Source organism: Citrus sinensis, chromosome 4 (assembly GCF_022201045.2).
Source record: "Citrus sinensis cultivar Valencia sweet orange chromosome 4, DVS_A1.0, whole genome shotgun sequence".
Classification (NCBI taxonomy): Eukaryota; Viridiplantae; Streptophyta; class Magnoliopsida; order Sapindales; family Rutaceae; genus Citrus; species Citrus sinensis.
In genome coordinates, this window is record NC_068559.1 from 1517823 (window position 1) to 1530200 (window position 12378).

The following is a 12378-nucleotide window of genomic DNA, read 5'->3' on the forward strand; positions in this document are numbered from 1 at the left end:
GTTCACGGTGTAGCTCTTCCTTTTTATTGTTCTATAGCAGTTAGTTTTGGAACTAAGCGCAGAGTCCAGTGTTCTTGATTCTTCAAGCCATGCATGCCTATACCCTCTTTCAATATCTTTGTTTAGTCTATGCGTTGGGGACTCACTGAACTCGAGAAAAATATTACCTAGACAAAAGACGATAGTCTCTAGTTTTGACTAACTCAGCTCTGCTCTTTTTCGGTAGAAAAAATGGAGAAGTTTGTTGTGTGGTAAACATATTACTAATGCCAATGTGTCATCACAGAACAGTTTTAGTGTAAGGAATAATCATACAACAGTTGCCAGATACAAACAACATTATTCTTCTTTTAAGGGGATGATAAAGTGCTAGAATATTAAGATTACTTATCTTTGACATCCAGTAGAAGAAATGGAGACTTGTCCATTTCTTGGACAATCATACAACAGTTGCCAGATACAAACAACATTATTCTTCTTTTAAGGGGATGATAAAGTGCTAGAATATTAAGATTACTTATCTTTGACATCCAGTAGAAGAAATGGAGACTTGTCCAGATTCTGGCTTGTCCCCTCAACACTGCATACTTGAATAATGAACTTGAGAGCATCAGTGTTTGAAGGAATGATGAGGTCGGAAATGTAAAATGATTCAACTCGTGCCACCCCAAGATACTCTTGTGTTGACTCTACCCTTCCATCCAGACTTCCGACTGCCTGTTTTGCTGGTTTCCCAAGATAGATATTATACTGGGGGAATACAGAATCATTCCCGTCTTTTAGTTTCCAGATGATCTTAGCACTTAGTGTTTTAGTACCCTGAGAATCTGAAGCAAATTTAACATATTGTGCCTCAACGAGCCATGAACTAGACAGAGGGAAGTCCGAGTTCTGTCCACTAGTTTTAATAGAAATATCCCCAAGGATTGCAAAATATTCTGCCGGAGTGTGAACTGATGCATTATCTTGAACATTTGATGCGGACTCTAGAGTCCGCCTGCTGTTTTCAGGCTCTGGCCTGTAGCATACAGCACTGATTCCTGTTATTGTGTATCCACCCATTATAATTCTAGCTTCCCGTGTGGCCCATTCTGTGGTAGTTTCTAGCATTTTAACTTGGCGTGGAACAATCAATTCACTGAATTTGGTTGAAGATTGGTCAATTCTACGGGATGCAAGAAGTACTGACTTTCTTTCTTTTCTGGCCGAAGAGAACTCGAGAAGGAGGCCAAGTAGAGAAGTTTCTTCTGATTTTACCTGCAATGGTGGTAATTCTCACAGTTAGTCTAGATGGAAGTAGAATTACACTGTGGATTATACTAAGGTAATTGGTGGGAAAAAGAAAAAGAAACTCAAAGTTCTTGCATGGATCCTAATGCCTGCTTGTGTACAGAATGTTCTAAGTTTCTAGTTTCAGAATGCAGGCATTGAATCAATCTCATTTGCACGCATGTTCTCATCAAATGGCCAGGTGAACGTAAGACATCAACATAAAACTTAAGTCTAGTATTAAAGCTGGTAATAATCATTTGAAATTGTGCTTTTCCTTCTTGATCTATAAAGAAATAGCTTACAGAATATGTGATATAAACAGGCAAATTCCCCAACAGAAGCTCTGCCTGAAAAAGCCTTGCAATGAAACTGGCATTCTCTTCAAGAGTTCCTTTAAACGTTACATTCCCCCCTCCACTATATGATGCTTCCTTGAAACTATAATTGCAAATAAATGATTAGGTGAGGCAGAGCTTTGATGCACAATATAGATCAATGGGTAAACTTCAATTAATCCCCTACTTAGAATGACAATCTTTAATCTACCCCCTTTTGCTGTTAAGAAGACAAAAAAATTCCTCAAGAAGCCCTCCATTTACCCTCATTTTCTGAACGAAAATTGGGGTAAATTGGGGTTTCACACTTTTGAGGGGTAAATTGAAGATGGTTATTTTATTTAGGGATGAATTGAAGTTTACCCTAAACAAATTAATGAAAAATAGAGATTGTGAACGAGGAATGCACTGTTGAGGTAATGTATGACAGCTTAAGCAACTAACAGCAAATCCCACCAAAACATGGAGATACTGATGTATTCTAATTCCATGCTTAGATCTAATTTTACTTTGGATGCTTTGCTCTTGAGTTTTGATGGCAGGAAAAATAGAGCTGTGCAAGAGGTTGAGCAGACCATTTTTCATCCTTTGGGACAACATACTTTCTTATTCTCATGATAAGACCTATAATCTGATGTATCACAGAAAGATCAAAATATATCAAATCAGATTACAGTACTTAATGGCTTAGACAACTTCCCATTACCCACATAAGAAAATGTATATCATGTGGCATACCATCCATGGAAATGGAAACTGTAAATCAGTTGAGATTTTACAAATATTAGGAGAAATAAACGATCTTTAAAACTTACTCAACAAGGACTTGAATAGTATCTGGATTAGGGTCATCTTTAAACTCAAGCATAGGCTGCCACAAGTATAGGGGAAAGTTAAAGCGGATAAAGAGTTTGATGGCTAGAGCAACAACAGGTCATGTTTACGTAGAACATTTTCATTTCTGGAGTAGTATGACTATTATTATTGTCAATATGACCACAGTTTTAAACTACAAAAAGTAAGAACAAAAGAAACACAGGTCTAATCAGTGCTTACCTGAAAGCCTTGGGAAGAAATGTTATTCCACGGAGTGTCTAACATTTGCTCCCCCTCAAGAGAAATATGTAAACCATGACCCTGAACAATGTTGTGATGGTCAGTATTCTATGAACTGGCATCTTATGAGCAGCAATTGACTGGTGCCCAGCACTAAGGTTTTAAATACAAGAACAGAGTATGAAATTTAACATAGTTGCTACCTGATCAAAATTTGAGTAGAATGGTAATACTTTGGGGTAATTTTGTAGAATTCCCCATGACTTTTCAACAAGGGACCACCAACTGCAGAAACGAACGTATATGAAAATGAAGCTTACCAAACCATTGTATAGATATTAGAGGAAACTATCTCAACAATGAAAGTAAGAGTTACACTGCTATAGATGAGCAGCATTGGAAAGATCTTCAAATAATTGAAGTAGTAAAACAGAACATAAATCATAGTCCGGGACAGGTCAGGTAAGAGGAACCCAAGTATCATTGAAAGAATTCAGCAAATTTTGAAAATTTGTGTGGCTTTAACACTAAAAGATATGAAAATCTGTTGCTATGAGGAAAAAGAGGAAAGTTTTGAAGACGAGAATAAGTTCAGAAGTGAATAGTGACATTTTTCAGCTATTTATGCTCCTAAGAAGAGGGTCCATATGGCGTCCCAGATGAGTGCTGTTCCCACCTTTGTGAAATACAGTAAACAGGGTATACTGATAGTAGCAAAAATACACAGCAGCTGTGTGTGTATGTGCGCAGAACTTCCACATTCATGGAATTTCACAAAGGATAGGAGGATTACTGATTTTGAGCAGTCTGAAAGTCAGGTGGCTGCTTAGTCTCATAGATCCATCCAGGAGCAAATATGGCAGCTGACACATCATCCTTCTTTATCACATCCAGAGCGACATTTGTCTGATTTACAAAGAATATAGTTACGAAAGAAAACTTTCCACACTTCAAAAAATTCAAACTACCAGAACTTGTACATAACTCTGTTTTACATAATAATATCTGGCATCATGATGTGAATATACTTTAAAACATGTCTAGTAAGTAAAGACTCAAAAGTACATATTACATGGGAGTTGAAGATAATTTCGCAACCAATAAATGAAATACGTCGAAGTATGCTACTTCAACAAGAAAAACAATCAAACAGGTAATCTTAATTTGGTTTGACAGAAAGATGAGCTAATTTATCTTGCTTACCGAACTAGTATGTCACCACAAGTGGGTAGAAGAGACTTTTGAAAAAAAAAAAAAAAAAAAATTCATAGAAGCGACTTAGAAGATGGAAAAATTCAAACTTCTCCTAATAGGGTCCACATTGAATGAAATCAATTGGAAGATTAGATATAATATAATATAGAATTAAAACGTAGACTGTAAGAAACTTTTAAGATGAAGATTCACAAATCTCATAAAGTTAACAGGTCACATACATTCCATTTTCCACCTCCAAAAGTGTTCCTTCCAAATACATCTATTCCCATGTAGACATCAAACTTCCTATCACCTGCAACAGCTGCTGAAAGCTTTGGATAGTCTTCCTACGAGGCAACCAAGAATTATTGAATACAAGAATCCACCATTAAGTTCCATACAAGGGGCAAAGATAAGGGCTTACCTTCCATGTATAGTTTACAAATATGCCGTCACATATATCAAAGAAAGGTTTATTTTTTTCATTCAGTTGGTCTTGCCAGTCAAGTTTCCCATCAATTGTAACACTGTCATACCTGCAAAAACAATATTAATCGATAAAATATAAATTCAAGACAAATTACTACAGCACAAAATTCAAGAGAACGTAGCATATCCTAATGGTCACACTCACCAGATAGCCAAAGATCCAGGCACTGAGGAGTGCATAGTTTGAGTTAAATGGCTGACAAATTCTTTCAAGTTAGGGATTTGATCTACATCCAGTTCAACCTCCATATTAATCTGCAAGTAACAGTTCCCATATCAACAACTGAAAGGGAGTGCACAGACGACACTCTATGTAGCACATAAAACTGAAAAAAGCTAGAAGAAAATCAAAAAGTCAGAGATTTAATAAAACCTATACCAGCCACCCATCAAAGCCCAAAGCAACCGCAAGCTATGCCAAGCGCTCAGCATAAGTATGAGCAGACTCCTTTGTAGATAGCAATTCAGTGGCAATAACTTTTCCTTCATCCCCTTCTGTGATGAAAGTCCCTAAAACCTATTATTCCATGAGCACAAGAGAAATATCATCATATACAATTAAAATTCCTCAAGTCATTCACTTATCACTCTCATGGATTGAGAATAAAGTACACCATCAATATTCAAAATGTCAAGCTACCAAAGGAATAAAAAATAAAAGGCAAATCATGGTCTATAATAATAATTAAAAAAAAAAACTCCCAATTGGATAGCCTTGCACCACCATGTCGTAATCATATCATGGATACCATCTAGACATTGTGAGCTTACACTGCACCAACTGTAAAGCATAGTACTTGCCCTCGGAAAAAATTTCTGCTCAGTCTCTATAATTATTGTTATAACAGCTATGGTCATTTCCCATAATTGATCAATCTTTCATTCAAGAATTTAACCCCCCACCCCCTACTCACACACAAACTCACAGAAAAAAAGGAAAATCGTCTTGATGAGTACATTGTCGTTGAACATATTATATTAAAAGATCATTAATAAAGTTGAATAAAGAAAAAGCAAACACTACAAAGAGTAAAAGCTTATATGAGGTTTTTATCCACAATCAATCATTTCCTCCCTTAAACTCCATACACTACAAACAGTGAAAGCAAACACAAAATTAAAACCAAGAAGCAAAGAAAACAAAAGCAAAACATAAAAGGCATGTCTTTTAATTTTCAACTAACTAAGCACTTATTGTTCAAGAACGAAATATAAATTAAAAAAAAAAGAAAAAGAAAAAGAAATTGCACTACCTTAACGCCATGTCTGTGAGCAGTGTTAGTCCAACAAGGAGGAGGCAAAGTGACCAAACTATGAGAAAAATAAACAAAAACATCCATCAAATGCCAATGCCAAATAGCGTAGGCGTCGGCATTGGTCCCACCTTGGACCCACTTATCATCCACGTAGCCACCTTGCATGTCATGGCAAACCAAAATCCTCGGCCTGGCAGGTAGAGTTGGAGACGCACCGTTCAGAGGATGAAGAGGAACAGTCGACTTATTAAAAGGGTAGTGAAAGGAGTCAAAGTAAGCGCGAGAGTGAAGATCTTGGAGGGTTTTAATGGGGTAAGAGATGGGAATCGACGGCTGCAATGGGTCGAACGGAGGAGGATCGACGGCTGAGGAGTCGTCGTTGGAATTGGACATGGTGATGAAGAGAACGAGGGAGTGGAGAGTTTTTTTAAGTGAGAGGAGGGAGTTGCGGAGAGTTTTTAGAGTTTGACGATTGATGTAAGTCCGAAGAAGATGATGAAGTATTATTATTATTAAGATACATGGGACGACGACGAAGACGAAGACGAAGGTCAAGTCTTGACAGTGAGTTTGGAACATGGCAGGAAGCTTCGCTTTTGCTGTGCCTTTAAATGCTTTTGTTGACTTCGTTCTTGGTCTTCGTCATCGCTTACAGTCAGTCAGTCAGTCAGTCGACTGTACATCAACAACTATTCTACAAGTGCTGGTGAATATAACATTGAAGCTTGAGACTACTCAGACACCTTCACCATTATAGAAGCATATTTCTTTCATCCATCTCTCTGTTACTATTCAGTTCCGTAAATTTTACCAACAATCACAAGGAAGAGCAAGTAAGCTAAGATATTTCTGGAAATTCGGATCCAATCAATTTCATTTGTACCGGTGTTTATCACATGCTTTAAAGTCATGGTTACTTCATAGCGAATGGCATAATTTATTCAACTGAATATAACAAGATCAAATACAGAATTACTGATTATTAAGAAATGCACAGGGAACTCCAGTGAGAGACAGTTCTTCTAATCTACAAAATTATTTAAATATTTTTGTATTAAGTGCCAATGGGGCAAGAAATTTCCCTGAGGTGTGACAGAACACCAATAATGCATATCATTAGAGGAGGGCAAAACAAGCTTTACATGGGTTGGGGCACAACCAGACGGCAGGTTAAGATTTCTTCTCATTGAGGGCTGACAACACCCAATCAACATCAAAACTTGCAGAATCATGACCTGCATGATGCACTTATAGCAACTCTTCTGTCCCCGTCATCTTTGCAAATTCACTTTCATCTATACTACCCTTTTTTAGCTTTTTTAATAGGCGGTAATCCCGGGCCAGCTCATCTTCGTCTTCGATTGCCTGGGTAGCACGTCTCTGTTTTGCTGTTTTCTTCCTCATCACAGTAGTTGCAGCATCTGAGGCCTTGTTTGGTTTCTGTCGTTTTGGTTCTTTCTGCTGTGCCTCTTTCTTTGCTTGCAAATTCTTCTTCCTTTGTTTCTCACGTGATTTATCCCTGATTTAATATAGTTATCAGCTATGGTCACAGGCGTACACAGATCTTAAAAATAAAAAAATAAAAATTAATTCCATCAATGCTGCATATGTGAAAAAGCATAAATGATAAGAGGAATGTGATGTTGGATGATTCTTATACAAAAATCATAAGGTTTCCCATCATTTTCCTTTCAATACTGAAAAAAGAGGCAAAAGAAATTCAGCTAATTTTGCTGCAAGTTTGCCTTGGAAACCAAAAAGGTTTTGAACAATGGTCTGTCTGAACTTGGTTGAAAAAATAAATTTATCTTTTAAAAATATTGAAAGAAGTCAATATCTTGCTAAATGAAAAAGAAGAAGACTGGTTGTGAAGTGAAAGCATTTAAGAAATTCACAAATCGAATATGGGGTTTCTTCCTCTATGATGACTTCCATGTCAATTGTCAATGCAAATTATTAGGCTCTTTGATTCTATTTAATCAACAAATTTTGATAACACATTGTTAGTTCTTACTTGTACTTGATGTCCTCCAACTTGATGTCTTTAACTGGGACGAAACCCTTGGTGGAAAGAGAATGGATCTTTACCTCAGACATTGAAGGAAGTTGTAGTAAGCCATAACCCATAGCCAATTTCCCGACCTCAAGTTCTTTCCACCTATATAATATGATGGATAAAAAACATTATAACGAAACAATAAAAAATGCAGAGAGAAATTATGGATAGAAGGCAGTAGTGACCTGAAGATATACGAGCAGTGATGCTCTTTATATGCACGTATATAAGAAACAAATGCTCTGAGACCTTTCTCCATGACATCACGGTCTTTTTTTGCTGCAGATCGAATCTGAAACAAGTTTTGATACTATGTTGGATCAACCATTTTCTTCTCACTACACACCGGAATATATAGAACAAATTTCCAAAACCAAAAACAATGGAAGAGAATAAGATAGAAATCATGATCACCTCAGGAACTACATCAGAAGCATCATCAGAGCATTTCCTCTCTTGAAGAGGAACCCTTCTTATCCGCAGGAATTCTACATAAGCTTCCTCCTGAACAAGTATAATTAAATTAATTTCCCTAGAAATTTTTCTTTAACAAGAATAGTACATGATAAGGGAGTCAGTATGCGGGTGAAAGACACCTTGGGTGATAGGAAAACAATGGAGCGCCCTTGTCTACCCAACCTAGCAGTTCGACCAACTCTGTGAACGAAAACATTTGGATCTTGAGGGGGATCATACTGCAAGATAACAAACACATTAACCACCACACATAAAGTAACACGGATAATGACTGGTCTACTTTTCTGCAATTTACAAAGTCACCTGCACTATACAATCAACACCAGGAATGTCAAGTCCACGTGCAGCAACATCCGTACATAGAAGAATGCCACTTGAAAGAGATGTAAATGAAGCTAATGCTTTCTCCCTAGCAGTCTATTTGTAATCAAAATCAATCAAAATGAGTAATAATATACACCAGCCGACTTCTGAAATTGTAATATAAGATTCTGAGGATATTTCAATAACTAACATCCTACCTGCTTCATCTTTCCATGAAGAGGAATCAACGAGAGACTCTTCAAAACAGCCAGACGTGGAAGAACAACTCCCCAGTAGTCAACACAAGCACAAGTCATGAAATATCTGAAGACATACATTAATCCTATTATGAAATTATGATTAATCATAGGCCATTAACTACAAAAAGATAGCATCATCCATCCTCTGAGAAATTTCCATGCTGAACTTACATTATAATCTTTTTAGACTTGTTCTTTATAAGCAGATCAACAAGTTGTGATGGTTTCTCATCTGGTTCACATTCCAAATACTGCAGAATCAGAGGAGAAATTAATTCAGAATAAATGCAGAACTTACAAAGACTATTAGTGTTCAAATCATAACAAAGGGTTACTATTTTTGTCAAATTAGGGGGGGGAAATCCAATTAGTCTGAAATGACATCAAACATGAATATTTAGCACAACCCAGAGTTTGCTTTATGGCTTTGAAGAAGAGGATAAAAAATTAATTCAAGTGACTTCCAGATTCAATAAATGTCTTCCAGGATCTAATATGTCAAATTAAAATTCCAAAAATCATTATTTGAGTTTATTTGGCTTCAATTCTGTTTAACCACATGCAACGTAAATTGCAACCAAAATATATTCACACACAACACCTCAAGATGAAGGCCTAAAGGTGTTTTCGAAGAGGCTAGTTGCTGCGATGATGCCGATACATGATGTGATTTTGATTCTGCTCGCACTTCAACCCTCACAGGATTCCTCAGCCCTGCTTTGGATAGCTCTTCAACTGCCTCAGTTTGAGTAGCTGAAAAAAGGCCAGTTCTACGAAGTTTAGGCAGGCGAGATATGATGTAACTGATCTGTTTCTGGAATCCCATATCCAAGAGCCTGTCAGCCTCATCTAGAACCAAAATCTGCACAACCAGCAAGATGAAGCTGTAAGGTCACCAAAGTACAGGATCCAAGTATTATCTTTGTGAAAAATTGTTCAAAAATTACATTCTAAATTAGTGTAATCTTCAGTCATAATCATTAAACATCTGTCAATTGTCTAGTTAAGTCTTCATTAAACAAATCCAGAGGCTACTGATCCTTGCACTCATTGTGCATTGTCAACTGACAAACTATAAATTCAGCAACATGGATTAAAAGTCCTCTAGATAATCACTAACAACAAAAACAAGGTGTGAATTGAAGCCAAGATTTCCATAAAATAGAAAAGACAATGAAGATCATCAATCTCTATCCAAACCAAGATTAGAAATTAATACATTATAGAGAATCAAACATCCAAGCAACTACCTCAAGGTTCCGAAAATCCAAGACATCCATACGTTCCATTATATCATATAGCCTCCCAGGTGTCCCGATCAACAAATTTGCTCCTTCTTCCTCTATTTTCTTCACATCTGCTTTCACCTCCACACCTCCCACAAGAAGCACAGACTTAACATCCGGTAAAGTTGAGATGAACGGCTGTGCAACATGGTATATTTGCGATGATAGCTCCCTTGTTGGTGAGATAATCATCCCCATTATCTGCTCTCAATTCAAAAACTAATTTCTCAACAAAGTAATCACTAAAAGCAAATGCAATTCACTCGATACATAATAAAATTGCCAGTGCAATGCAATCAATTTATTTAGAATCAACTACAACTAGAAGTAAAAACTATTCAAGTACTTAGAAGAACTATTTGACTATTTTCTAGTGCGGTGCTAAGAGAAGCAAAAGTGCTCACGCAAAGTGCTTTTCAAAGAATCAGTAAGAGTTTTTGTAGAAAATTTAACTGAAAAATAAATCATATGCATTTTTTGGGTAAAAAGTAAAAAAAAAAAAAAAGCTATTTGAGCTCGTTGAGTTCATTTAAATATAAATTTCTATGTTTTAATTTAATTTTCCTGAAGCTTCTAGGCAGCCAAACACAAATGAGAAAATGTTTTGGACCTGGTGGGGTTTCCGAGCAGAAGAGGCACGGCGGAGGATCTCCACTAGAGGGACGACAAAAGCTAGGGTTTTGCCAGAGCCGGTGGCGGCGTCCACGGCTACGTCCTTGTAGCTGCATAACAAAGGGATTGTGGCAGCTTGAACAGGCGTGCAAAACTCAAAGCCGGCTTCAGCTAAGGCTTCGAGAACTGGCTCGGAAAGCGCCGGCTTCAAATCGGAAAAGCGAGTTTCTGTTAACGCTTTGTTCGGGTTGGACTCCATTCTAACGGTTCAAGGCAAGCGCGGATTCGGAGTCAGATAGCATCCATTGATACCTACTGAAAACATATCAAATCAGTCCCTTAATTTTATATTTATTTCTCGATGAAAAACAAAGGCTTCGGTAGACAGTGGAGTTGTTCTACTGTAGAGAACTGACGGTGATCCTTACGTTATAGTAATAAGTGTAGATTTAATATTTATTTTTATGATCGTACGGTTATCAACAATATTTTACCATTGAGTAGATAATTTTTTATGATTGAGCGGTGAAAATTATGAGCATGACCCTATTATTGAATAATGTAGTATAACTACTATAAATTAACATTCTTTGAACCATAAAAAATCTATTAATTTAATAAATATTAGTACATCGAGTACATCGAGTAAAGTTGTATGATACATTTTAATTAAATCTTGTTTAAATGTATCAATCACTTAATAATTCATTGATTAGATTGTACAACTAGATTACAATTATATAGTAACACATTAGAAGAGCACTTGGAGGAAATATATTAAGTTGACCTCTCTCTTATTCCTCTTCACATATTACATTAGTATAATAACAGAAATTAATTTCAAGCACGAAACATTGAAAATTTATTTATCAAAAACCTCATAGACATATGATATATATTTAGTTTCAATTCAGGTAATTATTAATATACCTATTAATTGGGTCGGTAGAAAAACAAGAATGTTTTGAAAGTTTTTTATTTAATAACTTCTCAAATGATTAAGTTATCATGTTGGTCCCAAGTTGGGAGAAAAAAGTAATTATTTAATCAAGATTATGAATTTATCGAGTATTAATTTAATGAAGTTCTGTTGTATAGTCAATTTTTTTATTTTTCTATTTTTTACTAATTTTATAGTCAATGGACAAAAGTAGCCATCATTAGAACCCCCTTTGGGATTATAGTTAAAATGCTATAAATAATTTATTTCATAAGTTTTGGTAAAAATGGTGTTTGATAAATTTTTTAAAATGTTATTTATTTTATAAGTTTCTACATTTTTGCAGCAGACTTTTAAAGTTTTTTATAAACAACTTATTAAATAGAGTACCACACTTTTTTAATTTTTTATTGTAATTTTAATATTTTAACAAAAGGATAAGTATATCTTACTTTTTCACAAACTCTTATATGCTTATATACAAACAAAAGAAAATTTACACTTATGTTTATTTAGGCCATTATATAATAAAATAGTACTTTGATAATAAATTTACCAAAGACACATACTTTTTTTTTAAAAAAACTGAAAGTAATTACAATAACACAATTTACTAAACACTGAGTTATTTTTGTTAACATATATGTTTTCATAATGTTGATTTTGATGATAACAAACAAGATTAAGAATGATATATTTTTTAAGCTCAAATTATTTTTGTGAAATCATTCTTTAAATACATGAAATGTTTGTCATCATAAAAAAGGGGGAGATTGTTAACATATATGTTTCCATAATATTGATTTTGATGATAACAAACAAGATTAAGAATGATTAAT

General features: G+C 35.5%; 2 protein-coding genes across 2 annotated transcripts; both read right to left on the reverse strand.

Annotated features, from left to right (window-relative positions):
* Positions 1-277: 277 nt before the first annotated feature.
* LOC102612805 (cytosolic endo-beta-N-acetylglucosaminidase 1) lies at positions 278-6372 on the reverse strand. Its single transcript, XM_052439489.1, is given in 11 exon segments — positions 278-1257; positions 1575-1710; positions 2423-2478; positions 2664-2744; positions 2867-2948; positions 3457-3569; positions 4100-4207; positions 4285-4396; positions 4495-4604; positions 4729-4866; positions 5603-6372. Coding segments are annotated over 11 exon segments (2262 nt in total). The 5' UTR covers positions 6185-6372; the 3' UTR covers positions 278-513.
* Positions 6373-6522: 150 nt separating this feature from the next.
* Positions 6523-10995, reverse strand: LOC102613104 (DEAD-box ATP-dependent RNA helicase 18). The gene is made up of 11 exons (XM_006486192.4): positions 10598-10995; positions 9952-10188; positions 9303-9563; positions 8873-8952; positions 8660-8765; positions 8442-8555; positions 8258-8356; positions 8076-8165; positions 7847-7953; positions 7620-7763; positions 6523-7124 (listed from the first exon to the last, which is right to left on the reverse strand). The coding sequence occupies exons 1-11, from the start codon at positions 10856-10858 to the stop codon at positions 6854-6856; spliced, it is 1770 nt and encodes a 589-aa protein (XP_006486255.1). The 5' UTR covers positions 10859-10995; the 3' UTR covers positions 6523-6853.
* Between the last annotated feature and the right edge of the window lie 1383 nt (positions 10996-12378).